This window comes from Emydura macquarii, unplaced genomic scaffold (assembly GCF_026122565.2).
Source record: "Emydura macquarii macquarii isolate MOO-44397 ecotype Brisbane River unplaced genomic scaffold, CSIRO-AGI_Emac_v2 contig_719, whole genome shotgun sequence".
In the NCBI taxonomy this organism is placed as follows: domain Eukaryota; kingdom Metazoa; phylum Chordata; order Testudines; family Chelidae; genus Emydura; species Emydura macquarii.
Window position 1 is genome coordinate 12,332,575 of NW_027130856.1, and position 27,048 is coordinate 12,359,622.

The 27,048-nt window shown below is 36.6% G+C and overlaps 1 protein-coding gene across 4 annotated transcripts in view; it reads left to right on the forward strand.

Moving 5' to 3' along the window:
• LMBR1 (limb development membrane protein 1) overlaps window positions 1–27,048 on the forward strand; it is a 144,951-nt gene that overhangs the window by 110,199 nt on the left and 7,704 nt on the right. For 3 of the 4 annotated variants that reach the window (XM_067542714.1, XM_067542716.1, XM_067542717.1), the window contains 6 exons: window positions 1,422–1,498; window positions 1,699–1,776; window positions 2,764–2,837; window positions 3,073–3,163; window positions 4,649–4,715; window positions 11,043–11,204. In XM_067542714.1, coding sequence (XP_067398815.1) covers window positions 1,422–1,498; window positions 1,699–1,776; window positions 2,764–2,837; window positions 3,073–3,163; window positions 4,649–4,715; window positions 11,043–11,204 — 549 coding nt within the window. Of the gene's footprint in view, window positions 1–1,421; window positions 1,499–1,698; window positions 1,777–2,763; window positions 2,838–3,072; window positions 3,164–4,648; window positions 4,716–11,042; window positions 11,205–17,291; window positions 18,571–27,048 lie in introns of those variants that run through there. The other variant, XM_067542715.1, reaches the window with a different exon arrangement.

Consider the following 27,048-nt stretch of genomic DNA (forward strand, 5'->3'; position numbering starts at 1 on the left):
TACTTTCCCCTAGATTTTTTTTTTAAATGACTGATTTAACTGAGACATTTTACAAAAATAATAAAACTCTTCATTTTTAAAGCAAACTGCTGCAGTTTCATTTCTTTACTTCTCAGGGGTGTTACCTTTTTGTATGCAATATTTGCTACTTAAAATTGACATTTTCCAAGTTACCTCACAGCATCCAAGACTTCAGTTATTACTATTTTAAGTATAGGGAAATACTGCAGTATCCTAGATACCTGAGTGGTAAGTAAATGTCAACTTTTTGACTAACTGGTGATGTCCAGTATCTAGTTTTTAAATTAACCATAGGTTTATATGCAGACTAACTTAAAATGGCAAGAGTAGGAGGATCATTCTGTATAAATGACTGTAATATAAGGCTCTACTTCATTCACATTATTGTGGAAATTGCGAATCCCACAATATTAGGCTTCCACCGCAATTTTTATTTTAATTAGCTTACTTTGCACAGTGCACAATTTTGCATAAATTTTGAGTTTCCAGTTTGTACTGCAGTAACATTAAATGCCTGTCAAATGTAAAAGGCTAGAGTGACTGGACTTGATTTCTACAGCAGTTTAAGACTTTGTCTTCAGAATTTTATATTGTATCTGTCACTTTTTAAAAAAACGAATGTAATAGAGTTACAGCAAAATATCTGGCTTTCAAAAAAAAAAAAAAAAATAGCAGGCATAACATAATACTTCAGTATTTATATTGTTCCCGCAAACATTTCTTAAACAAATAGGTCTACTCTGGTTTTTCGAAATTACTGCTATTAATAAAGCTCCATTATTACTTTTCTGCAATTTTTTTGTCTTGTCCAATTATTTGAAGATCATCCTATGATTCAAATAGGGCGTTACTGTAATACTTCTTTTTTTTCGGGTCCTATGAAGATCTACATAAACAGCTTCTGCTACTTGTAATATCCCAACATTTACTGTAACACCCCATCACAGAACATTGCTAGAGCATAGAGCTGACCAAAGGGGTATGAGGGAGTTGTGTAAGTGTTCTGTTTCAAGTGTGCAACAAGATGTGCAATACAAAATAAAACTTCACAGTACAATTTAAAACTGTGCAAAACTGCACCATACCAGAAAAAACAACAATACAGTTTGACAGCTTATATTGAAGTGTAACTGTGAGCATTAGACATATAGATTAAAAATAAAACCCAATTCACAGGAGCTGACACTCCACTGGCTTCCTTTAATAGGATTTCATGATGGTTAAGTACGGCTCTGTGTTATGCTATGATGTAGATATTCTGTCAACTGATTGGTATCCTCACCCCATTTGGCTACAGTTGTTTTAGAAGATTACCTACAATTAGAATATGAATCTGTAAAAATGACCATCTGAAGCCTCAAATTATGGTACTAAGTGTCCTCTTTTTCTCCTGTGAAAAGAACGGCGGAAAAAAGCTTCTGCGTGGGAGAGGAATTTAGTGTATCCAGCAGTTATGATACTGCTGCTCTTTGAGACGGTAAGAATTTCACTATCTTTTTCCAGTATGTAGAACCTTCTCAGTTATTTGGGAGCTAATTTTAATAGTTTTGAGTAATGTAAATGTTCCTCAAATTTTCTTTACAAATATATTGATGTTTGATCTTTGCCAGATTGCATAATGTTAAACATTGGAAGTGTTAAATCTTCAGAATTGACAGAATGTCTACTTTTTTATAGTCTATCTCAGTCCTCTTAGTTGCCTGCAACATTCTTTGCCTGTTGGTCGATGAGACTGCAATGCCAAAGGGATCAGGGGTAAAGTAAACTTCCTTTCCTTTATGATTTTGAAAAATTCACTGATGTGTTTAGGTGACTTTCTTGTCAAAATTCTAGTGAGAAACTCCACTTTGATAGTTTTAAAAACACTGTATTTCACACCTGAGACTTGGGGTTCAGTCCTCCAAACACTTAAAGATACATAACTTTATTCAAATGAGTAACTTCATTGACTTCTCAGCAGAATCAAGCCCAGTAATAGGGAAGGAAAACATGGATAAATGGAGTGCCATCAGAAACCTGAGGCCGGTATCTTTCTTTGATGTTTTGTATTTTTAAATGGTACAGTAGTAATAGATTTTTATAGGAAAATAATATATTAAAAACCTGTACAACAATCCTGCACATTATCCTTTTGTTTTCATACCTTTTTAACACATGAAACACACATTTTACACTTTTAAAAATAGTTTATCTCAAGAAAATAATGGAGAGCTCATTTTTAGGTGGTAATAGCATTAATTTGTGACATGATTGTGTTTTGTTTTTTGTTTGCTGTCTGGTTAATGTGTTTTTCCTGCATGTGCACAATCAGGTCTTGTAGTTGCACAGATATATAAAGGCATTTAGTATAAGCTGCTGCTTTCTTGGTAGCATTACATACAAAAAAGAGTCTGGCTTTAGAGAGTGGGAATGCGTATAAAATATAACATGGGATATAGATATGCTACATATGCTATAAATCATAATGCTGGAAACCTAATTGTTTTCCCAGCTTATTAAAATGGTTTAAAATTTGAATTCTAGCAAGTGTAATCGCAAAGCATCTGAGCTAAATAATTTGGAATCACCCTTAATTTAGAGACTTGAGTCAGGAAAATATTTTATTTTGCAATAATACTTTACATCTGTAATAGCACCTTTCATCCAAGGATTTTAGAGTTTCGCTAGGGACAAAAGTTAACTTTTTGAACACTTAATACATGTATCTCATTAAAATATGCAAAGTATTTTTCCTCCTTGTAGGGGCCTGGAATAGGAAATGCCTCCCTATCCACTTTTGGTTTTGTGGGAGCAGCACTTGAAATCATTTTGATTTTGTATCCTTTCTTTAAGTAAGAATTCTGTCTGTTAACAAGTATTCTGTCTAGTTTTCTGGGACACTGGTAATTTACTAAGACACTTGCCTAAAAAGAAGAAAGAGACACGTCAGTCCTTCTCAAGCACTCGAAGTGTTTTTGTTTTTTCTTTGGTTCTTAAGACTTTTAGGAGACTGCTGAGAACTTGAGTGAAACTTGCATTCCTTGGAGGTTCTTTTTTCCTTGATTCTCACAGCTATCTTATGGTATCCTCTGTCGTCGGCTTCTATAGCCTTCGTTTTTTTGGAAATTTCACTCCCAGGAAGGATGACACAACTATGACAAAGGTAAGGTAAAGTCTGAGGTAGTGATGGCCCCCCTGTTTTTTGCCACCCAGGACAAACTGGCTCTTTTAGTTAGTAATTGCCCTGAATGGCTCATTTGCAGTGATCAGTATTTGTTTGTAAGCTGCGTAAACACAAACTGGAAGATTTTCAAAATGCTGAATGAGTGGGAAAAAGGATGTGCTCTGTTTAGTTTGGATGGCATCCATTCATTTGTAAAAAGCCTGGAATAGCAGAGCTTGTTAACTAGCTATAGAAAAGCTAGTGAAAGGACTTTTTTTCCAAAGGAAACGTATTGCTAATGAGTAACTTTGATTGTGCTAACTGTACTTCAGGGAGCTTGTTTGAAATCTGAAGAACTTGGTTGCTACAAGTAATACAGACAAAGTAATTCAAATTTGAATAATTAAAGTAAGACTGAGGAGTTCTATTCAGCAACATTTTGCAGTCTGAGGTTAGTTTGACTTTCCACAATTTGGCATTGGTTTCAGAATAACAAATACTGTGTTACCTAATGCTGAGACATATGCAAAGGTTTTTGACAAAATATTCCCACAAACTGAGAAGGGGGAGGGGATCAATAAGCAGGAGGCAGGGTTTGGATTTAATTAAATATTTAGTGTATTCCAGTGTTTGAGAAATTTCTGCCCAAATATAACATATTGCTTTAATCTTGCCAGGAATTATTGGAAGTGGGAAAGCACATACAGGCATAGAACATATCGCGCGCGCGTGCGTGCGTGTGAGAGAGAGAGAGTGAGAGTTAATGTCTCCTCAGCTTTCATTTACAGTATATATTAAGAATAGTTACAAGGAAAAAAACAAAATATAAGTAAATGAGAATGTAGAAACTTTTGTAACTTTAACAAATATTTTATTTACTTGTGAATTGTTATAGAACCAGAGCTGAACAAACAGCTGTGCATTTTTGTATTGTTAATTTAAATTTACCAACAAAAACTCAGTGGAAAGGAAACATTTTGTCTTTCAGCCTTTTTATAGTTAGGCTCTAATCCTGCAAGCAGTTACAAATGTGTTTTACACACAAGTTATCTCAAAGCCAGTGGCATTCATGTGAATAAAGGTAAGCACATGCATAAGTGTTTGCAGGATTCGGGCCTAAATTATCAAGTGAATGATAGATGTTTTAAATTATTCATTCTCTGTTTATTAGGAAAGCCTTTGGTGAGCATGTTTATAAATTAAAATGTAGCATTACACGTTTGCTTATTCACTTCTCTGCTGGTTTTAATAAATATCTGACCTCGTCTATTGTCTTTGGAGGTAAAAATTGTGCAAGTGACACTTCTTGCTTCTGCTAGACATCTCCAATAACAATTAATTTTACATAATCTAAAATAAAATTACATTTTAAAGTTTAATTCACAGAGTGTAACTTTCAGAAACTGTTTTGTCAGAGCTCAGCTTGCCATATTTCTTTCAGCAAAAAGCCTATGTTGATGGGGGTGTTTTTCTCATTCCAAACAGATAATCGGAAACTGTGTGTCAATCTTAGTGCTCAGCTCTGCTTTGCCAGTGATGTCAAGAACATTGGGTAAGTTCTAATACAAATTTTTCAGTATCATAGTAAAAAATACTTTGCTTTTATGTTGTACGTTTTCATAGCGCTTTGATGCAGGTATGTAAATCAAATGACTCCGGAAAAGTCAGACTTTGGATATATGTTAAAATAACTTCCATAGTGTTTCTCAGGAATTATAAATGACTTCATAGTTGTACTTTGACAGCTTTTTCTGAAATCAAATATATATCAATTACATCAATCAAATATATCAATTTATTTATTTAAATTTTCAGTTGCAAGAGATTATGGGGTGAGTCAGACAATAATTATTTAATGACAGTAGATGTTATGATTAAAAAAGTTAGTTATAACCATTAAAATACAAATTGTCCACATTTCATCAGAATATACAAGATAAATCACCTTCAATCAAACCCTAATAAATTCGCAAGCAGCTTTTTTCTTACTTTGCCTATGTGTAAATTTCTGTTGTTATCCTTAGAAATGTGGTTTTTTTTCTTGTGTGTGTATGGTGAAATTGATGTTTACCAACATTTACTAGTAAAAATCTAATCCATCCAAGTATACATATAAATACCAGGGAACACACATTTTGGTAAAAGATGCTAAATATTTTCTAGAAAATACACTACCTTTTTTCGAATAGAGGGGTAACTAATTTTCTAATCAAAAGATCATGGTTTCTTTTAAAGCTATCGCCTTCTTAATCCAAGTAAAGCAAGAAAAAACAGTCTAATACCATAGCTAGCTTAGTTTTGCATAGAAACAGAAGAATACTATTGTTCTTGAAAGTAACCTTGCAGACCGTAAAAAGAAAATAGAATTGAAAACTTTTGAGAGGAGAGCAATTATTTCATGTCCATCTTAAAATTGGTTTTTGTCTTACGTAAAAGTGTGCATTTCATCTGAGTTTACATAGATGTCATAAGTGAATGGGACAGCAAGCTATCTATGGATGAGGCAGAAAGTTAATGCCTTAAGAATAAAGGTTTATGAAGTGTTAAACACACTTCATGTATTTAGCTTTTTTAATAGTAATGGGAGAACCTGTTTTTTGTTAAAACAATTCTTCATATGATCCTTATCCCTTTAGGTTAATATGTTAAAGGCTAAACTTCTGAATATTGGTGAGGGGAAGAGTCCTCCTGTGTTTCTGTTTAGAATTGTCATAGATACTTGTCCTGGAAAACTAGTGTAACAGATTAAAGAGAACAGCGTTCAGCCTTTCAGACCTAGACCTCAGTGCCTAAAATTAGGCCAGTAAAGCCATATAGAAGCATTTAAATAAGTTGCCTAATTTTCAGTGATGCAGACCACCTGCATCTCCTGTGAACTTCACTGGGATTTGTGGATGTTCACCGCTTCCAAAAATCACGCCACTCACATTTTAGGTGTTTAAATATGGATATAGAAGTTTAACTTCAGGCAGTCAGATTTGAAAATATGTAACTTTTCTTTCATTTATACTCTATGTACATGACTGCACAATTCGGACTATGGGGGTGAAGTGCAGCGTGTGCTAGCGTGACGCACTGTAGCTCCTCTTTAGGACTATGTTAATGTGAACTAGGTACCTCTTAGTTCATGCCCGCAGCATCCACATGGGGGAGGTACCGCGCAGCATACTAGTGCAAGTGGCAGTTCACATCCAAACTGCAGGGCAGTGTACACAAGCCATTAGTTGAAGAGAGGAAAAAAAAAAACCCACCTTGACTGAAGTGCCATCAAATTCAAAACAATTAAGATTTCCCAATAAACTAGTCTAATAAAACTACATGTCATTCTGTATACAATCTTCTTATGAAAAATCCCATTTTAAAGGGCCCAAATAAGGACAAACAGGCACTTGCAAGTCTGTTTCTGCACTGGGTCCCATTACATTCAGTGACATTCCGGGGCTGTGCGCATGAGAGAGAGAGACAATAAATTGTTTGAAGGATGGTATCCTAACACAAATGGCAGCTCTCACCTTCCAAAAAAAAAATTAAAAAAAAAAAATCCATGTTTAAGATCACAAAATAGCGTACATTTATATATCCACATTCTAATTTTCACAAAAATCAAAATAATCTAAGAATTAGTTTTCCAATCTTAAAATCAAGAGAAAATATAAAAGATCTGAGAAACCACTTTCTAATATCTAGACTAACACACAGTGTTCAAATAGTGATCTTTAAAAATAGAATTACAGCATTTGTATTGTGCTACTTATTTTTATGGCATTTACCATTTTCATTTGTCAAACTCTTTGATTATATGCACTGTAATTAAGATTAACAGTTGGTATTAATATAAGATACATTAATTGTGTTGAGGAAAGTGTACATGCTAGATGCTATTGTTTCATAGAAAACAAATTAATGGCAAAACTCACTTCTTAAAAAAAAAGCTTAACAAATTAAATTCCTGGATAGTTTGCCATAGAGATCATCATAATAATAAAAAAGGAACAATTAAAACACATCTAACAAATGCACAGACACAGCTGTTCAAACAGGATTAATAGACTGTATTAGAGTACAGTGAGTCATGTGGTGCTTTGGAAAATATCAACATGCATTGCTTTACATGTGCCCAGTGGCACTGAATAGATGAAAAGAAATAAATACATTAAACAGATTCATAGTTTTTTCACAGTATTAAAAAAGCAAGTTTCTAGACTATAAAGAAAAAGCAGGATTTCAGCATTATGGGAAAGGCAAACTGGGCAAAGTTTTCAAAGTATTTCATGTTTTAACGTTTTTTAATCCAATCTTTGAATTTAAGATGAAATATAGAAAATTGTTACTTATATTTTAGCATTCTAACTGAGGTTTCTGGCAGTTCTTTACTGCTATATTCAAGGTGTTGGGGGTATTTTTTAGCAACAAAAAGTAAAAATGAAAAATCTAGTTTTCAGGCCTCTTCAGCCTTTTTTTAGTGCTCCTGATTTGGCAAGTGTTTGATTGTAAGCACCATATCATTTACCTTTGTGAAATGAACTAGGAGCAGAGTAGTTGATAAGCTAGGATTTTAGAGCTACAAACAGCATTGAATATTCTGTTATAAAATTAGTGTCTGCCAGCATTCTTTTTCTTTAGGATTTTATCATAACTTCAGTTTTAATTTCAAATCAATATTTGTGTTTACTTAATACTATAAAAACTTAAGAATTCTTTAAAAAATCCATATATTGAGTCACTAGTACTTTTTGTGTGTATGCTTAAGTATAGCAGAGGGTAGCCTTATATGGTACTACAATAGACTCTCAAAGTGTAGTCTCATTGAATTTTTTCCCCCTGAAACGGCTGTATACATGTTCTTTTAAATAGATAAGACAGTAAAAAGAAAATCAACTTGCATAAAGGCTGATTTTCCAGATAAGCATATTAAAATACATTATTATTAAAGATTGTCAAGAAATATAGGTTAGAATCACTTGGATTATTTTTCTTCAGCTGCTGTCATTGAGACATGGCACACTCTCCCTCTGCTCTGTCTTCCAGTGATGACTTCTCCTTTGAAGACCACTCCTCCTCGCAGTCCCTTGCTCTTCAAGAGTCACTTTGTATTTTGCAAAGAAACCCTCCTTTGACTCCTCTTAAATATCCAGCTAGTGCTCCAGTTCCTTTTCCGCCTCTTACTTCAGGCTTCTGGAGCGTGCCTTGTTCCCTTCTTTGACTTTCTCTCACAAATCCTCTTGGGTGCCCTGCAGTTTGACTCCCACCCTATCTGCTCCATTTAAACTGCACTGAAGGTCAATCCCAACTTCATGATCAAGTCTAAAGGCATCTTCTCTGTATTTATCTTTCTTGAGCTGCTTGCTGATTTTGACAGTCAGTCCTTGTGTGCTTATGACTCTGCACTCTTTGTTCACCTATCTCTTTGCCCTCTCCTTCATTGTCCCGGGCAACTTCAATACTTTCTGCATTATCCCTTAAGGCTCTTTCCTTGGTCCCCTCCTTTTTTTCTGTCATTTTTCTTTCTTGTGATCTTATACCCTTTGTGTTCTCCTTCTATATTCAAGTTGATCACCGTCATTAGCTGCTTCTCTTCTAGTTAGATAAGATGGCTGATGCAGGGGTTCAAATGGTCCACCTTTTGTAATGCCATGATGTGTCACTGATCAGCCTAGAGAGTCTTTGGGCCAGGGTCTCTGCTCAGTGAGGTGCATGGCTTCTGCTGTTCTTTTCCCTGGAACTTGGAAAGAGACTGAGTTGAAGGGTCCTCTCTTATCACTGCACAGAGCACTGCAGGCTGGTATACCCATGCCTGAAACCTTTTTGGAATTGATCTGTTGTTCAAAAACACTCCCAGGAATCTCAGATCTGAGTGTTGTGTTTTCAAAGGGAGCTTGGTGTCTGGAGCTTGTTTTTGCCCCTGTTTTTGATGTAGAGGTCAGTGAAAACTCTTTCCGTTGGCCTTATTTAGAGGTAAGGCTGTGTTCTAAGGGTAAGTCACCACAGGAGGATTTCTTGGAGTGGGAAGGTTTGTCAGGTCCAAAGAGGCAGGCCTGCCAGCAGCAATTCCGGGCTGCAGGGCAGAATAGTCAATGGCCCCACTAGGAATGGATGGCTGAGGTTTATGACCATGGGTAGTGGGTGAAGCTTCCCTTTGAGGAGGCTAGCTCTCTGCCTCTTCCACCTGTGGCCCTGCCCATGCTCCACCTCAGGCCCTGCCCCCTCCATCGCTCGGCCCCACCACTTGCAGTGTCCCTCCTATTCCCCTCAGCTCTCCTCCTCTCTTCCACACCCTCCCTTCCTCTTGAGGTGGCAAGCAACAGTGGGGGGAGAGCTAGGAGAGGGGAGGAGGGACATGGCGGCAGGGAGGCCGAGTGGGAAAGGGTGTGTGTGAAAGAGAGGATGGAGGCCGAGGAGGGAATGGGGGAAGGAGGGACGCAGTGAGCAGCGAGGCCGGGTGGGGGAGGAGTCAGGGTGTGGGTTGAACTGCGGATGGAAGAGGTGAGATGGGGAGCTAGCCTCCCTGAGGGGAAGCTTCACCTGCTGCCCATGGTATCTATACCATCTGCCCGGACACTTTTAAAGGCCTGGCCCTTGGGCAATTGCTCCCTTTCCCCCTGCCCTCCCACCTCCTGGCAGGCCTGCAAAGGGGAGATTGTTTTGGCATTGCCTCAACAACCTCCATCCTTACTTCTGTGCAGTCTGTCTTGATGTGGTCTTTCTTGGCACAGATTGCTCTCTTGGAACTGACTTGTGTTAGACCCAATACAACAGATTTGGAAACCTTTATTTCCTTTTCTGCCTCTTCAGTAGGGACTCATTCCTTGGCATATTAGCACTTGCTGTGAGGGATCGTTAGACTCAGAGCTTTGTAGCACCTAGAGTTTGCTACCCTGGCATGTGAGTTGGAGCCTGAGAGCCCTCAGGATTGTGAGGCTGTCTCTCAGCCTAGCTTATTTCCTCCTCCTGTGTAACCCCTGTCTGACTGACTGCAGCACTGGCACTAGGAGAGAAAGTCTTTTGAATCCTTGATTCTAAAACAGTAGATCTGCAAAGCATGTATGCAGCCCTAATTTTTTCTGTACTGTGTGGTTCTGTGCCTCTCTTGGCAGGGCACTTTCTGCTACAAACAGGTATCTGCAGAAGCAGTGTAATAATAAAAAAAAATCAATATATAGAGAAATAATGTAACTTATAGTTATTGCAGGCAAAAACTATACTTTAGTGGTGTGCTATCCTTTTGTTTCTTATATTTAATATCATTTTTTCAAAAGGTAATGCTAAACATTCCCATGTCTTGGAAAAACAGCAATTTTCACAACTAGACATGTGTGTGTATGAGAGTGTGTGAGTGAGTGAGTGAAGCAGTTAAATGTAAATTAGTGTTGTCTTTGGGGAAAGGCAGGCCCACAATACTTTCCATCATTTTTTTGATATCAGTAAGGATTTTATAGAAAGCTGACATCTTAAACAAGTGGCGTTTATGATGGTTGATTTAAGATACTTGATTTTCAAAATTGTATTTATTGAAATTAGGGAAGGACTTACTTGTCTTGAGTTTATAACACTGTTATTTCAAGATACACATTAACCAATTTTACATATGAACCAGCTAAAGTATTTTGGTCAACCAACACATATTATAGTACAGCTAACAACTTTATGGTAGGCAAACAAGAGACCCGAGTGACCTTCTAACCTTTTTTGGTTTGCGTCTTTGACTGTACATCCGTCTATCAAACATAGGGATATTTAGTGTATTTTTCTTTAATACAGCACAAAGTACTAGAGTTACATATGTCAATCTCCTGTATTTTTATAGTAATTCCAAAAAATTTTCAAGAATTTTTCTCAAATCTTCTCTCTTTTTAAATGTTCAAATATGTAATTTTAACAGGAATTACCAGATTTGATCTGCTTGGAGACTTTGGAAGGTTTAACTGGCTGGGAAACTTCTACATTGTGTTATCTTACAATTTGCTCTTTGCCATCATGACAACTCTATGTCTGGTCAGAAAGTTCACCTCTGCTGTGCGAGAAGAGCTCTTCAAGGCATTAGGTAATATGTTAAAGGCATTTGCCCTTTATTTTAACATCTACATATTTTTTCTTGCCTTTTTCCGTCGTAACATTTCCCAAGTCCCTACAAATGTATTTAATCTAATTCTTGCTCTTAAGCTAACCAAATGGGTGTGCGTGTAGACAGGTGGAGTTGTAACAGAACCTCTGTGCCATTGCAAAAGGGTTATTTTTTCTCACTTAAACGTTTTCCCCACTCCCCTGCACCACACTATACCTTCTGGCTAATGTTTGAATTATCTTAATTATTTCTGTACCTTCAGGGTGTTTGTGAATGCATGTATTTTAGAGCAGGTGCTTAGTCACACCCAGTATAGTTAGGGCTGGAAAAAAGTTTGTTATAATATCTTTCTTCATTCACTCATAACTTATTTTAAAAAAGTCACTTTTTAGGCTGAAACGTTCCTGGTTTGGTCTCTGCCAGAAGGGAATTGAATTCTATATTAGTGATATTTTCATCTTTTATTTATAATGTCAGAAAAACATCCTAACAATAACAAATAAAAAGAAAAATCCGAAGCTATTTATCAAAATCCTTTTTGTCTGTTTAAAGAGTTTATCATAATAATAAAAAGGTCTGTATCCTAGGGATCAATCATTAACATAAGAAAAAAAAATTGGAAAATCTACAAGTTAAGAGCTAAGGTTACAGAGTTGAGCAATCCTCTGAGAAAATGTGCAGGCTAAGATAGAGCACACAACCTTAACTCTGACCTCCTGTGTATTATGATATCTTCAGTTTTCAGAATATTGCCAGCATGGAACCATACTCTTGGGACTGTGAATGCCAGGAACTCCAGAGTCAGATCCCTCTCAAAAGTGGTAGCAGTTTGGTGGTATTCACTTGTCACCTCACAGAAAGCAATATTCAGCCCTATGGTAATATAAGGAGCGGTGGTACTGATCCCCATTCTCTATCCCTTTTTACTCTGACAAATGGAGGGCTGTGAATCCTAGGCTCTTTCCAAAAGGATAAAATAGTGCTGTGCCCACAACCTACATTCCTAACTAACGTTGAATTCTGACTTTACCTAAAACAGTTTTTTAACTTCCCAGTAGTATTCTGTCTGAAGCATCGTTTACTATCAGGAAACATTAGACTGCATAGCTTAGCAGCTTTTAGCTACTATAGACAGAGGACTAAACCTTTACATAAATTACTTAGATACTTTTGTAGACAAGCCTAAAGGGGATACAATTTCTACTCAGCATATCTAAATGGATCAAATTGTGTATGCATGCTTGCTAAGAATGTTCAAGTATGGTAGTATCTAAAAGTTTTAAAAGACATTCTACAGATCCAAGGCAGTTTCCACAGTATGTCTTCAAATGTTCTCTCTCTGAGATGTAGGACATCTATCCAGAATTCAGATTACAGTATGTTAACTCTCTCGACTTGGTTTCCATGTCTCGTGATCAGTTCAGAAGAACAGCTCTGTTATCTTTATTTAACTAGCTCTCATGAGAGCCACGTCCTTTAGTGGTTTTGCTGGTACTTAATCTCCCAAGCGTGGGGCTCTGTGCTGTAAATACTTAAAGGAGAGAGCTCACTTTGAGTAGGTTGACTGCCTAGATACGCTCCCTGTCAACTGTATCTACTTGTTCAGACTCTTAAATGGAATTTGATTAAATTGAAAGGTCCAGAAGTGAGATTTAGATTACTGTTGATTATAATCCTGGGTCTGAACATTCAGTGCCGTGCCGATGCGTGCATGAGACTCCAGTGGTCACTTCTTCCCAGAGAGTTGTGACTATGGCAAAGAAAGTACAAGTGCTCTTTAGAATCTGGATCTATCCTGTCACTCTGAAGAGCCATGGATTCTTTGTCAGTAATCTTTCTTTGTGATCACATTTTATAGGGCTGTAGAAAGAATATATCAGTTTAGAAAGAATCTACACATTAAGTCTGTATTATGATGGGTATGCGTTACAAAGAGACGAAAACAAGATTTTTGATTCATTCTTAACTTTCACGTTTTATGATTGTGTAATTGCTTAAGTTTGCAATTTTAATACTTCAGTAGTTGGTTTGCACATTATTCGTTTGTGTGTACACACACGTAGGTAATAACTTACAATCTGAGGTATTATAAAGGCTTCATTAGTATGAATTTAGGATGATCCCTATTATGGAAATGTGGCCAACTGAGTACACCCCAAACAAGTGGAAACAAAATGTATATCGCACCAAATGTTTTGTTTATGCCACATACTTCACAGAATCTATTCTAGAATTTCTAGAGCTTTTAAAATGGTTTTTATCCCTCCACCTGGAATGCTATTATGCCTTTGAGTCCAAATGCCTGGGCGGAGGGGGAGAAATATGTTTGAGAAACTTAAAAACTATCTAAACTAGCACTTCCATACATCCAAATGTTCTGATTTTAAAGACAGAACTCCTAGTCTTGAAAGTCTAGAAATAAAACTGCTCAGAGATTTGGATCCTTAGTAGTTCAGCAGAGTGGCTTAATGGCCAGAGCGCATAAATTGTGGAACCATGTGGCAAATTGATTTTACCCATAAACATCACACATAGTGCATATACATTTGTACAGTCTGAAACATTAATGACTGGGGGAATGTAAATGTAAATTTGTTTGTGCATTACTGAGCACCAGAGGTGAAATTCACAATGACTAAGGCTAAGATTTAGTCATGGGTATTTTAGTAAAAGTCATGGACAGGTCATGGCAATAAACAAAAGTTCACGGCTCATGACCTGTCCATGACTTCTACTATAAATAACCCTGACTAAATCTTAGCTGACTGCCCCTGGCCGACCACTGCTCTGAGACCCCTGAGGGAGACTGCTGTCCGACAGCCTCAGGGACCACTGCTGTGGAGGTCCCAGGGCCAGCTGCTCTAGCCACTGCAGCTGCGGAAGTCATGGAAGTCACGGAAATCATGGAGTCTGTGCCTTCTGCAACCTCTGTGACAGACTCACAGCCTTAATGACCAATGGTGGAAACAAGAAGACATCCCACAGCCCCTGCCCTGGAAACAGAGCTAGGCCTTTTCTGTCCTGCTCATACTGCTTCTCTCCAGATAAAGAAAATGAGATAATGTGAGGCTGAACTCACTGCTTCTATGTCAATTTTTCCTTTCATCATGATGAAATAATTACCACTGAATGAATGGGTGTAAGAATTTTCAGAAGTACAAGTTGCTTTTAGTTTGAATTTCTTAAGCTGGCAATGAAAGACTGTAGGTATGATATCAAGGCTTATTTATGATAGGGAAGCCTGTAAAAGTAAATAGTCCCTGTTTAAGATCAAAGCCCATTCCTCATCCTTTAGGGTAGGGATGGAATCAGCATCTGTAGAAGACACGTAGAACCAGCGTATGGAAACTGGCTCATTTCTTTGCAATATTTAAAGTTTACTCATATGGGCCTCCTTAGTTGATTCCTTTTAGGTGCAGTGTCTTGAGGGTAGTTGTGTCAAGAACTGATTCATAGTTTGTGAAGTCTGACCATTTTCCTCTTAATAGCCTTTTTCTTTCCATATTATTTATACCAAGCTTTTATATATCATGATGTGATGCAGCTACAAAAAAAGCTAATAGGATTGTCATATATAAGACACCAGAGGTAACTGTCCAACTCTACTCTGCATTGGTGAGGCCTCAGCTGGAGTATTGTGTCCAGTTCTGGGTGCCACACTTTAGGAAAGATGTGGACAAATTGGAGAGAGTTCAGAGGAGAGAAACAAAAATGATAAAAGGTTTAGAAAACTTGAACTATGAGGAAAGGTTAAAAAATTGGGTATGTTGAGTCTTGAGAAAAGAAGATTTGAGGGGGGACTCTGATAAGTCTTCAGATATGTTTAGAACTGTTATAAAAATGAAGGTGCTCAATTGTTCTCCATGTCCACTGAAAGCAAGACAAAAAGTAATGGGCTTAATCTGTAGCAAGAGAGATTTCGGTTAGGTATCAGGAAAACTTTGTAACAATAGAGGTAGTTAAACTCTGGAATAGGCTTCCAAGGGAGATTGTGGAATCCCCATCATTTGAGGTTTTTAAAAACAGGTTGGACAAACACCTGTCAGGGATGCTGTAGACTTACTTGGTCCTGCCCCACAGCACTGGGGGCTGGAATTGATGACTTCTCAAGGTCTTTTCAGTCCTAGCTTTCTATGATTTATCAATATTCTTGTGCTAGGAATATGTATTAAAGGAAGCTTTATCTTAGCTGGTTTTGATAGACGTGATACACTGCTGTTGATTTCTTGTTTATCTGTTTGGTTTGATCTCCCTATATCTTAATTAGATAGGGACATTTTCATTAAAAGAGTTCACCTCATTCAGTGTCTTGAGTAATCCTATTTTACATATCATTATTTTGATTGCTAAGGGAATAGTTTTGGATTTGGGTAGGGAATGAGGATCCAAGAGTTGGGGAAGTTCTCAAATGTTATGATCCATTTTGTGCCCTTAGGATTAAATTTTCAAAAAAGTACCCTAACTTTAGGTTCCAAAGTCCATCTTTAGACAACTAAGGGTAGGATTTTTAAGAGTGCCCATGGAACTTGTGCACTTAAACACTTTTGAAAATCCATTCTTAATTGTTTAAAATGCAGATTTAAGAACTTAATTGTAGACTCCTGTTTTTGGAAATGTTCATAGATTTTAAATCCAGAAGGGAGTGTTGTGATCATGCAATCTGACTTGCTGTATGACAGACCAGAGGACTTCCCTGAAGTAATTCTTGTTTGAACTAGAGCATATCTTTTAGAAAAACAATTTTGGCCTCAAGCAAACATGGAAAACTAAGCTTAAACTGTTACATACCGCTGGGGTACAACCTATAACTGTGGGACCACTGTGCACTGTTAATTCTCCTGCCTAGGCTGTCTCTTATGATGCTGTGCTAGTGACAAGCAGCAAAACCCCTCTAGGTGCTGTGATCACTCAGCCAACAACCTGCAGGGACACAGCCAGCTAAATTGCATGAATGCTGTATAAGCCCTCCTGAGTTATACAGAGAGAGATACGAGCAAATCTCGCAGTCTTGCACCCCAGAAATGTACCATCTCATACTGCTCAAGACCTTCCCTAGAACAGTGCAGGCTCATTAATTAGTTTGCCACTTCATCAAAGGAAAGTGGACATGCATCAGCTTTAGTAATCTAAGCAGATTCCCCAAGCACTTTAGATAAACTTACTGGTAAGGATAAAACATTAAAATAAGTTTAACTACAGAAAGATAGATTTTCATTGATTATAAGTGTTAGGCACAGAGGTCAAAGTTGGTTACATAAGAAATAAAAATAGAATCGCAGTCTAAATTCTAACTTTAACAGACTAAGCAAGATTTGAACCAAACAGCTTTTCTCATGCTATTGGATGTTCCAGACAGTTTACAGTTCTTAATACACAGGCTGAGTGAGTTCCCTTCTCAGCCTGGCACATATCTCCCCAGTTCAAAGTCTTTGTCTTCCAGACAATTTTCCAGGTGTTGAGATGGAAAAGGAGAGAGGCCCTGTGGTGATGTCATCGACCCTCATTTATACTTTTTCTCCAGGTGCTAGAAAGATCCTTGCTGTGACCTGGGAGTTAGGTAGCCCCCACTGCATACATGCCCTCTCTCAGGAGTCTCTGGGAGAGTGGATTCTTCTTGATGGGCCATCAGCACATGTCTGGCTGGTCCGGATGTAAATCTGTTTTGTTAGATACTCCTTTGTTTTCATTGAAAGGCTGGCTTTGTGCATTTCCTACTTACCACATATTTCAGTAACAAACATACAGCAATACTTCATAACTTCACATACAATGATAATACATACTCAGCAGAATGTTCAACAGATCAAGACTTTTTAAAAGATACCTCACAAATCATGCACTGTACAAAGCATATCATAATCATATTGCAGTGGTGAATGTGGTGATTCCAGGGTGTTATTTTGAGCATATCTTTTAGAAAAATAATTTTGGCCATAAACAAATCTGGAAACCTAAACCTGAACAGTTTGGTTTGAGTAAAATGTGCTTTTAGCAGCTTTCCATTAAATAACTATACATGTGAAAAGCAGAAATTTGTATTTTACCTTATGTATAATATTTATGCAGGTTTAGATAAACTTCATCTGTCGAACAATGCAAGAGACTCTGAGACAACAAAGCCTTCTGCAAATGGGCATCAGAAAACACTGTGAGAAGCAATCATCTTCAATCAATAGAGCCGAAAACTTCGACCTCATGACATTCCTGTCATCATCATTGAAATATTTTTATAATAATTTCACTTGTTGATAACTTTGGGTCCAACCTTCTCTCACTTTTCACACTGTATTTCTGAGAAACCAGGCTGCATTAGATTCTGCAATTTGATTTGTTTTGGTCCATTTTGTTTACTCCTCAGCCAGTTTATGCTGGAGGTGCCGTGAAGACTGGAAGCTGAGAATAATGCATTCCTGTTTGGACAGTGTCTCATGTTTCTAGATATGATGCCCTACTACTATGTTAAATGCACAGTACCTCCTCTGTGATATAAATACAATGCCAGTGAACAACTTTGAGACTTAAAAATAAAGGGTACATTTGAAGCCCAGTATAACTCTAATTAGGAATGTAAAACTGTCCGCAGTAGGTGTCTTTAACAGCAAGTCACACTTCTTTTCTACTAAGAATGCATAAAAAAATGAAGTAATTTGGAGAGATCAGGTTACTTTCATATAGGATTCACTAGACTGTTTGCTTCATGATGCCAAATTCTACATTCTTACAGATCCAATATTGTAGGCTTTTTATTCTTAATTTTAAATGACAGAAGGCACTTTCATCAGTGGCGGTTGGAAGGTGTCTGATTAAGACTAGTGAACCACAAGATAAATCTTACATACTTCACTGTTAAATCTGAGCCCAGTATGCTTTGTAAAAAGCTACGCAGGCCTCTTACTGTAATTTATAGAACTGTAAGAATTATATTAAGTGTTATGCCATAGAGGTCAGCTGCCGTACAGAACATACACACGTAAAATTCTGTTAACTCTGTGTGTGTGTGCGTGCGTGTGTGCACGTGTGTGCTCATATATGTATGTGGAATCAACACAAGTAGCATAGACTTTGCCTACTAGTCTGCAATTGCAGACAATTTCCTTAAAGGTTTTCTGAGTCAAGGCCTGATGATAATTGTGCAGTGTATTGTAGCTCAGTGGTGCAAGCCACGATTTTTCACTAATCTCTTCAGTTTTTAGTTTCTCTCTCTCTCTCTCACACACACACACACACACACACACACACACACACGTGCATATCTATAGTGAATTAAATATACACTTGCGCGTTTATATATGAACATGAATGTATATTTAATTTACACACTCTGTGTGTGTGTGTGTGTGTGTGTGTGTGTGTGTGTGTGTGTGTACATGTGCACACACGTGTATATTGTAACTCAGTGGTGAAAACCACTATTTTTCACTAGTCTCCAATGCTTTAATTTCTAATATGTACTATATAACAGTGTGCGTGCGTGCGTGCATGTGTGTGTGTGTGTGTGTGTGTGCAAAACTATATAGTATGTTATACTATATATGTTGAATATTAAGCTTACAGAAATAATTCAATCAGTTGGGTAAGCAAAACCCACAATTCTGTCTTTCTTGTGTGTATGAAGCTTTCTGCAGTGTAACATGATTTACCTACTCTGAGGCCTTAGGACCCAGAATGACACTGATGAGGAGAAATTCAGCATTTTGTTTAGCTTTGCTATAGCATCAGAAGTCCTGCAAGCAGTATGTGACAACCACTGTTCACTATTAGAATATTTATACTTTTGCCTGTTGTCTAACATTGCTGCACTGTCTAACACTTGACTTAAAAAGAGGAAGTATAAAGACTTTAATGAGGACCATTGCATGTATGTGTGTTTTGTAGACAGATCAGGCAAGGTTACTAAAACATTTTTTTGGTAAATTTAATATTTATTTCATATTTGTGTAAAGTTGAAATATGTCCCCTTGAGGTCTGAGGCCTTCCACTTAATCAAACTATGATAATGGGCTTTATTATCCAGTAACATTCTGAAACAAATAGTCGCTTCTGATGTCAAGTATCTCTTGTCTGTTCTCTTCCTGAGTAAAGTCTGGGTTCTGGACCTGTGCTTAATGCAGTATGAGTGAGATGGGAGCTTTGTGGTCTGCTTCACAAGCAAATCCCAAGCAACAGCCACAAAAATAATGGTTTACTGAAGCAGCTTTTTCTGAATTGACATTGGGCATAATGTAAATACTACTGTAATGATTTCTGAGCTATATCTCATGCTTATTAAGATGGGTTTAGAAATGTTGTACCATGTCTGAGAGATTTAGGGTAAAATTGCTAGTTTTCATTCAGACTTACAAACATCTTTTTCTATTGCTTACATTTAATGTTGAGTTCTTGGACAGCAGAAATTATTTTTCTCTCCATTGAGGCAAAGTTCCAACCAAAAACAGATTACTACACCTAAGTTTTTTTGAAAAAAAGAACGAGTTCACATTATAAACATTGGAAGATTTGTCAGTAGAGGCAGTGACTCCTTGTATCTGTCGAGAGTGTGTGGGCTTATGCATTAGAAGTGTAAAGAAGGCTAATATAATTATCCACTTTTTATCTTTGGAAATAATATGACCACATTTTGTACTGTATCCCCAGTGAGAGTATGGTAAAGTGTGACATATGATAGGGTTAATTAACTTTTTATAAAACATATTCCAGGTTCCTGTTACATTGTGACTTTAAGGTAGTTGCCTCAATAAGATTTTTTTTATCAGGTCCGCTGATGAAATTGTCTGCATAAAGATGAAAAAGTAAGAAGTTCTGCTCAAACTCTGGATATCTACCTTAGTTTTGATCTTCATCCTTCTCTCAGTAGTGAGTCCACAGCAGAAACTGATTTTTTTGTTTTGTTTGTGTTCTGTCAATCTAAGAAAAGGTCAAACAACCCACCATGCTTATATACAATTCCCCAAAATGGATTGTGTTTAGCTAATGAGATGTGTGGAGGCAGGCTCCAGTAGTTGGTAAGAATACAAGCTATAGTATATAGGGAAAAATGTTTTTGCAATGTTTTCCCCGTTGTCTTAGTATTTCTTTCCCTCCCGAAACAAACACTGTAGTATACTGATTGCACTCCTTTTAGTGGGTTCTGCTATGAATCTTAGTCACAGATATGTATTGGTTAAAAAGAATACTTAAATGAAGACACTTTATACTGGAAGGAAGACAAAAGTTTAGGTTGTGTGATTTTTACAGTAGATTAACCTTCAGAAAAAATCAAAATTCTGTAGCTGCTGACAGGTTCTAACTTCTACTTTTTGTATTGTGACACTGTCTACATTAAATGTCCTGAAACTGAGTATGCAAAAGTTTTTACAGATACAGTGCTACTTTCAAACATAAATATAAAACATTGGTCATGTATTTCACAGAAGAGTAAATTCATTTATACAGAAGCAACTGATGATTCATTAATGGATATTGACCATGCACTTCCAATGTAAAGTCATGAGTGCAATCTTGACTCATGTAAAGTCAGGTGGTCTATACCTCTTAAGGTATACAGCAGATCTTGGTGACATCAACATCTACCTCATTTATTATGAGGCTAAAGCACAGAGATGCTCCTATCTTATAAACTAGATACATTTTTGATCTGATTTATGGTATGTGAATTAAGTGTCTTAAGTTAGACACCTCTTGACTTTCTCCTGAGTTGGTAACGCAGTATTCAATGCTCAGTGGCTGGATTGTTGTAATATGGTGGGATTTTTAAGTGTAAGCACATCTTCAGTATTTAACTTTTTAAGATAAAACTTAAACTGGTGTGATATGTTACTTTAGAAGTAACAATTTTTTGATTTATAGGAAAACTGTGTACAGATTGTAATGGTGTTTATCGTTTGCCCTGTTTCTCCAATATCTTTTACAGTTGACTGTTTCAATATAATAGAAATTAAAGAGTTTAAACAAGAAATTATTTTGTGTTTTGGTTCAGAAGTACCATATTAAAGTTTTAAAAATATCACCCATCACAGAGCTGTGGGAGTATTAATTCTCCATGCTACTGAAGCATCTTGTAATCATATACTGCTTAGCGTGCCTGTGATGTGCTCAGTGCTGTACAAAACATTGAAGAGATGGTCCCTGCCCTGAAGAATCTGCACTCTAAATTGGACATGAATAAGGCAGTCCTTCTTTACTGAATATGCATCACAGTACACATGAGAAAAGGGTATAAGGTCAAGTTTTCAAGGTGAATTTTTATATCAAATAAGTGATTGTCTAGATGAGCCTTTGCCAATGTTCACATCAGTTAGGTTAATGGTATTGTGGGTAACCTAGAATAAACCACTTTGTTGTAAAAATACAACATTAGTCCTTCCCGTTCCAAAAGAAATATAAGGATTTAAGGCCCCGTGCGCTTAGTCTGTACTCCCCTTCCCCCCCCTTGAATTTCATAAGTATAACAGGATACTCTTTAGCCAAAATTGCCCAGTTTTGCAGAAAGCAATGGATGTATCTGTTCTAGACAATTACATGTTGTTGCTATTGTGTTCAAGTAGCCATTTCATTGCAAAGTATTAAGCATAAAGAGTATCACTGAATCTTTTCTTGTATGTTACATATACTCAGATTAAACTAGAGTATGCTGTTTTTAAAACCATAAGTAATGTAATTCATATCAAGTGATTTACTTGCATAATTAGGATCAATACAGTTAATTTAAAAAAAAAAAGAAAGAAATATACCTATTTGGAAAAAAAAAATAGATACTTTTTTTAACACTGTGATTCCTGGGTTGTTTTTTTTTTTTTTAAATATCAAAATATGGTCTTACAGTCATTGATAATGTTGTGGAGGATATTCCTGTCAGAAAAGCCAGCATTTACAGCCACTAAAATAAACGTGGCATATAAATCCGTCTACCTTTGGTATCAAATAAGGGTGCAAATATACTGATTAAATGTGCCACAGGCAGAAAAGTGCTTTTTTAGGAGCTGATGTTATCTTTGGATCATAAATACAGAATTTCCAAATTATTTTTAGTTAAATGAATATTAACTGACTTATTTCAATATCTGCTTTAAGTGCATCACCTTCAGCAAGGATGCCCAGAGTCAACAGCTGACATCCACGATGTTCTGATGCCAATATGTTCCATAGCCCTGGAATATATTGGCTTTGAGCAAATTGGGAAACCCTCACCCTGTCCATGTCTGGTGCCTCTGTTGTTTTTTTTGTTTTGTTTTGTTTTGAAAAAAATCTCCAACTCCAGGATAGGAAGTTGTGGACCTTTCTTTTTGTCATAGTCTTTGATTTGTCCTTCTCCCACACCAATAACTCCAGATTTTGCCTTTGGCTTCATCAAGGCCGGTGACTGTACATCTTTCAATAGTTACTATAGGGTATCTAGAGATTTTGAACTGTGGTCCATGAGGAGCTGGCTTGTCACTTGCAGCTGCTACACTTTATCAAGACTAAAAAATATATTAAATATTTCCTATTATACTCTTCCATGTAAGCAATTCCTGTATTTGCCTCAGGGATGTTGCATGATTATGAATGGGAGGGATGCGGTCTGTGTAGTAGCAAACAGGAGGGCACGTTGTCCAGGAGACAATCTCTTACATGTTCCACAATATGATTAAAATTTGAGGACCCTGGTATACATGTAGGAAAAGAGTATTCTGTGACAATATGGACCGGTACTGAGCCTGACCTTCAGGACGCCAAGTTTCAAAATAGTTGTAAAGATTTTTACAGGATTTTGGTACTTTCTGCATTACCAGTGATGACAATGTGAACTGTCTGGTTGACCACTAAAACGGAGTTTTCATGTAGCAGAAGCCCACATTTCCATTGAACTTATGAACCAGATAATACTTTCTTCTGGATTGGGCCGAGTTCTAAAACTTAACTTTTTGACTCCCTATCCCTTTTTATGTACTTAAGTATTTACTGTCTTCATTCAGTGGCTTCAAACTGTCATTGATATATGCTTCAAACATAAGATTTTCACCTTTGCCTGGATAGACAAGATGGGGAATAAGTGAATCTAAATGAAACTCGGATGTATGATATATAGTGGTACTAATTAGCAGGAAGTCTAAACATGAAATCCATTGCTTTCTAGAACACTTATCCTACTAACTTAACTTTTACTGCCCTTTCTTTCACAGATAAGTCTTCAGCTTTAATATTTGGTGATTAAATAGAACATGTCAAACTATTGCCCTTGACTTAGAATATACAGGTATCTAACTTAAGTAGAACAGCAGAAAATGTCACAAAATAATAACCATCTACTTACTGTTGCAAGTCATTTTACAGGAGAACAGTAGCTTTGGTTTCAATTACAGTAATCTATAAATTGTAAGGATAGCTGCGGTTTGGTAGCAAAGTTTTTTTTTTTTTTTAAAGTTAAAAATAGGAAAGGTGAAATAGGATCTTAAATTCTGTACAACCTTTGCTTGCCTAATTCATTGTTCATTCATGGACTTTTTCTTATAGGGACTTTTACTAGTCACTTTTATTCATAATTCCATTATATATTAAGTTTTACATTTGAGAACAAAAATGTCTTTGATTGTTTCAACTATAGTACAGGTTGATTCCAGTTAGGCAAAATGGCTAACGGGTAATAAAAGAGAAATACTTTTATCAAATGTAATGTAAGTAAACTCTCGGGTTATCTCAGCCCCAACATATTTGGAACAGTGCTACTAAAGGTTTTATCTGAACAAATTTGAAACTTTGTTATGAAATACTAATCTTTGTAAAGGGTTCAGATGTCTACAGAAAAGTTTGTAAAATCTGGGTGTACCTATATCAAATGTCTTTAATAATGCATAATTATGCTGTTTCTAGGTATTTGTACCATATTCATCTCAACTTGCTGCTGTTATATTTCTTCCATTAAATATAATCTGTTCACAAAGTAATTTTAAAGTAATTATGAGGTTTCCTTCAGGATTAGGACTCTAGCCTGCCTCATCGTTTCCATTTGCTTCAAAGAATGAAGGATCAGGACATCAGCTTTGATTTTATTTAATACCCATCTGCTCCCCCAATAGTCCCATATGAAGTTACTTAGCGTAAGTGTTTATAATCTGGAAATACCAGTATTGTCTAGCCATTCAGTTGTCATCACAGAATTCCATTAAAATAAAGACTGGTTGCTTAATATGCCCCTTTTTTATGAATATGCATCACCTCAGTGGAGATAAAAATGAATCTTCTTGTGCATCAATATATAGCAGCTCTTTGTGGTTGTGATTATGAAGCCAAACGTAACACGGTACCAAGAAATGAGGTTTTTATTCTGTACTTCGTGTTGTAGTTGTGCTCCCTTAATTGCCCAATAGAAGCCAAAAAGGGAGTTAGGTTGTATTGTTTGAGCCTTGTGTATATTGGAGAAAATTTAGAAAGCATGCAACCTAACACATTTCAAATAGCATGATGTTAAACATGACACTGCCTCTAGTGTGGATAAGATGGTCATGTTTAAAAGCTTACGAGCAAAATTGTTTAACATCATGCTAACTGAAATATGTTTTCTAACACAATGCATTTTCCCAGTTTAGAAAAGTCTTTAGTTGCACATCATCTTCTGGTTTTAAGTACAATAAAAAAGTTAATTGTGAACAAAAAGTTCAACTATTTCCCAGTAATTAAAGGTAACATTGAGATATTTTGTCTTAGCTGGTTCCAATTGATGTAGAAATTTAGAAAATGAAGGTGTATTAGGATTGTGGATTTAAAATTATAGCCTGAGAGAAATACATATACACAAACCACAAATTCAGAATATGTAGGTTTCCTCTATCTATATGCAAGAATGATTTGGGGCCTAATCCTGCATTTCCTTCTCAGGTAAAACACACTGAACTAAATGGGCTTGTCTGTGCTAGGCTTTTTAAAAAAGCAAAATCCCACAATTGCACTACCGTGAGTGGGAGCGTACCCAAGGTCAGACTGTCACCAGCATTCTTATAGCTGTGTTGTCTAGACACACTCTGAGAAACGTTAGATGATAAGGTCATAAAAATACCTTTTCTGCATTAAATATAATACATATGCTACCACTGATGATAATGCAATGGCAGATTTTAAAAAAGTCTATTACAGGTTCAGCTAATTAATGGGCATTTTTCCTCATGTTGGTTCAGGCTTTTTCATTGCAGTGTTACCAGTTTAGGTCTGTCTGTGCAGAAATGCATTCTTAACTTTTAAGCATGTGTGCAGTCCCATTGAGTTCAATGGAACTACTTATGTTAAAGTTATGAAAGTGCTTGTTTTTGCAGCATCAAGGCCTTAGTTAACTGAAAACTTTGCATGTGGGCACTCATATCTTGGAAGCAAAATATGGCTGAAAAATGTTTTAGCACTAATGTAATTGTTACCAATCTGTAGAAGATGCAACCTCTCCACCAAATCGTTGAGGTCATCTGGAAATGTGTGCTTTATAAAATTTTCAATTGTGGTTACTTAGCAGTGTTACAAAACTATATGAAAACTGCCTTTTTAGATGGTTTGAATTTCACAGAGCAGTACTGAAAAAGGGTAGATTTGGTATCTTTTCCTTGGTTTGAAATACCACAATTTGTGTATTTTTAGCAAGATTTTTTAAGCTCTGTTTTCAATAAAGTCAAACTGATTTACAATGTGCTTTTTTGTCAACATTTGTATTAAAAATAAACAATGGACTTTGTCTTTGTAAGATGTTTCTGTATTGTCTGTGCATGCCTCACCACTTACCCCTCTATAATATATATATGCCATAATGCTATGGGAGGGTGGCTTAGTGTTTGTAAAGTACTTGATAGTCTCTAACACAAGCCATTTGTTGAAGTTCAGTGTATTATAGGGGAGCAGAGATCCCCATAGGTTCAGAAGGCGTTACATCCTTTAGACCAACACGTAGAACAGAACTAAAGAAAACAGAAGACAAACGTAACAAAACCACCAAAAATCAAAATCATATGTCTTATATGCCTGGTTCCTAATTTTATAATTAATGACAACTATAAAGGTGATCTATAGTAGTTTTCAGAAGTCTCTGACACAAAACAATGTTAATTTAAACACAGAAGTCTTAAAGCATTTTCTGCATTGTGAGTCATCTAGTTTCCTAAAGCATCTGAAACATTTTAACAAAAGTTCAGCTTTCAATCCATCCTTAATACATGACATTGATCATGGGATTTTAGGCCTTAACTCAAAGTGCAAGAATAATAGTCCACAACTGAAAGGCCTTAAATGCATTTTGGTCTTTTCTAGAGGTAGATCATATTGGTTGTTCCACTGTCATGACAAATTCCTGAACCAATTTGTTCCTTTATGGGGACCACTCCAGCCACCATTTGCAGGAGAGCTACTTTGTGCTACTTTCCATTTGCTTATAGTAGAGCTTGTAATGTGGCTTCCAGCCATTAAAGGGGAGGAGCCAGCCCAGCTGCATTCAGCTAGTAAAAGGAACTGAAGAAGGAATGCATCTCCTTCCACATTCATCAGTGGCATTTCCAACTGCCTGGGGACTGCTATTGACGGAATCTGTCTTTTCCTGTTGTTCAACATGAGTAACTCCAGTGGGGAGTATGCAGAGGAATCCACTGAATGAAGAGAGGAGTCAAAGGGAAGTGTTCTCAGGGAAACAGAAAAGAAAAAGGGATCCTGAGATGCAGAGGAGGAGAAGAGGGTAATGACTCTCCAAGAGGGAGGAAGTTAAAGAAAGGAGAAGAGAATTGAAAGACTGAGAGGAAACAGAACATAAAGAAAAGCAAAGGGAGTAGAAGGTAAGAATGTGAGGAACAAGGAGAAGCAACAAATCAGAATAATTGCA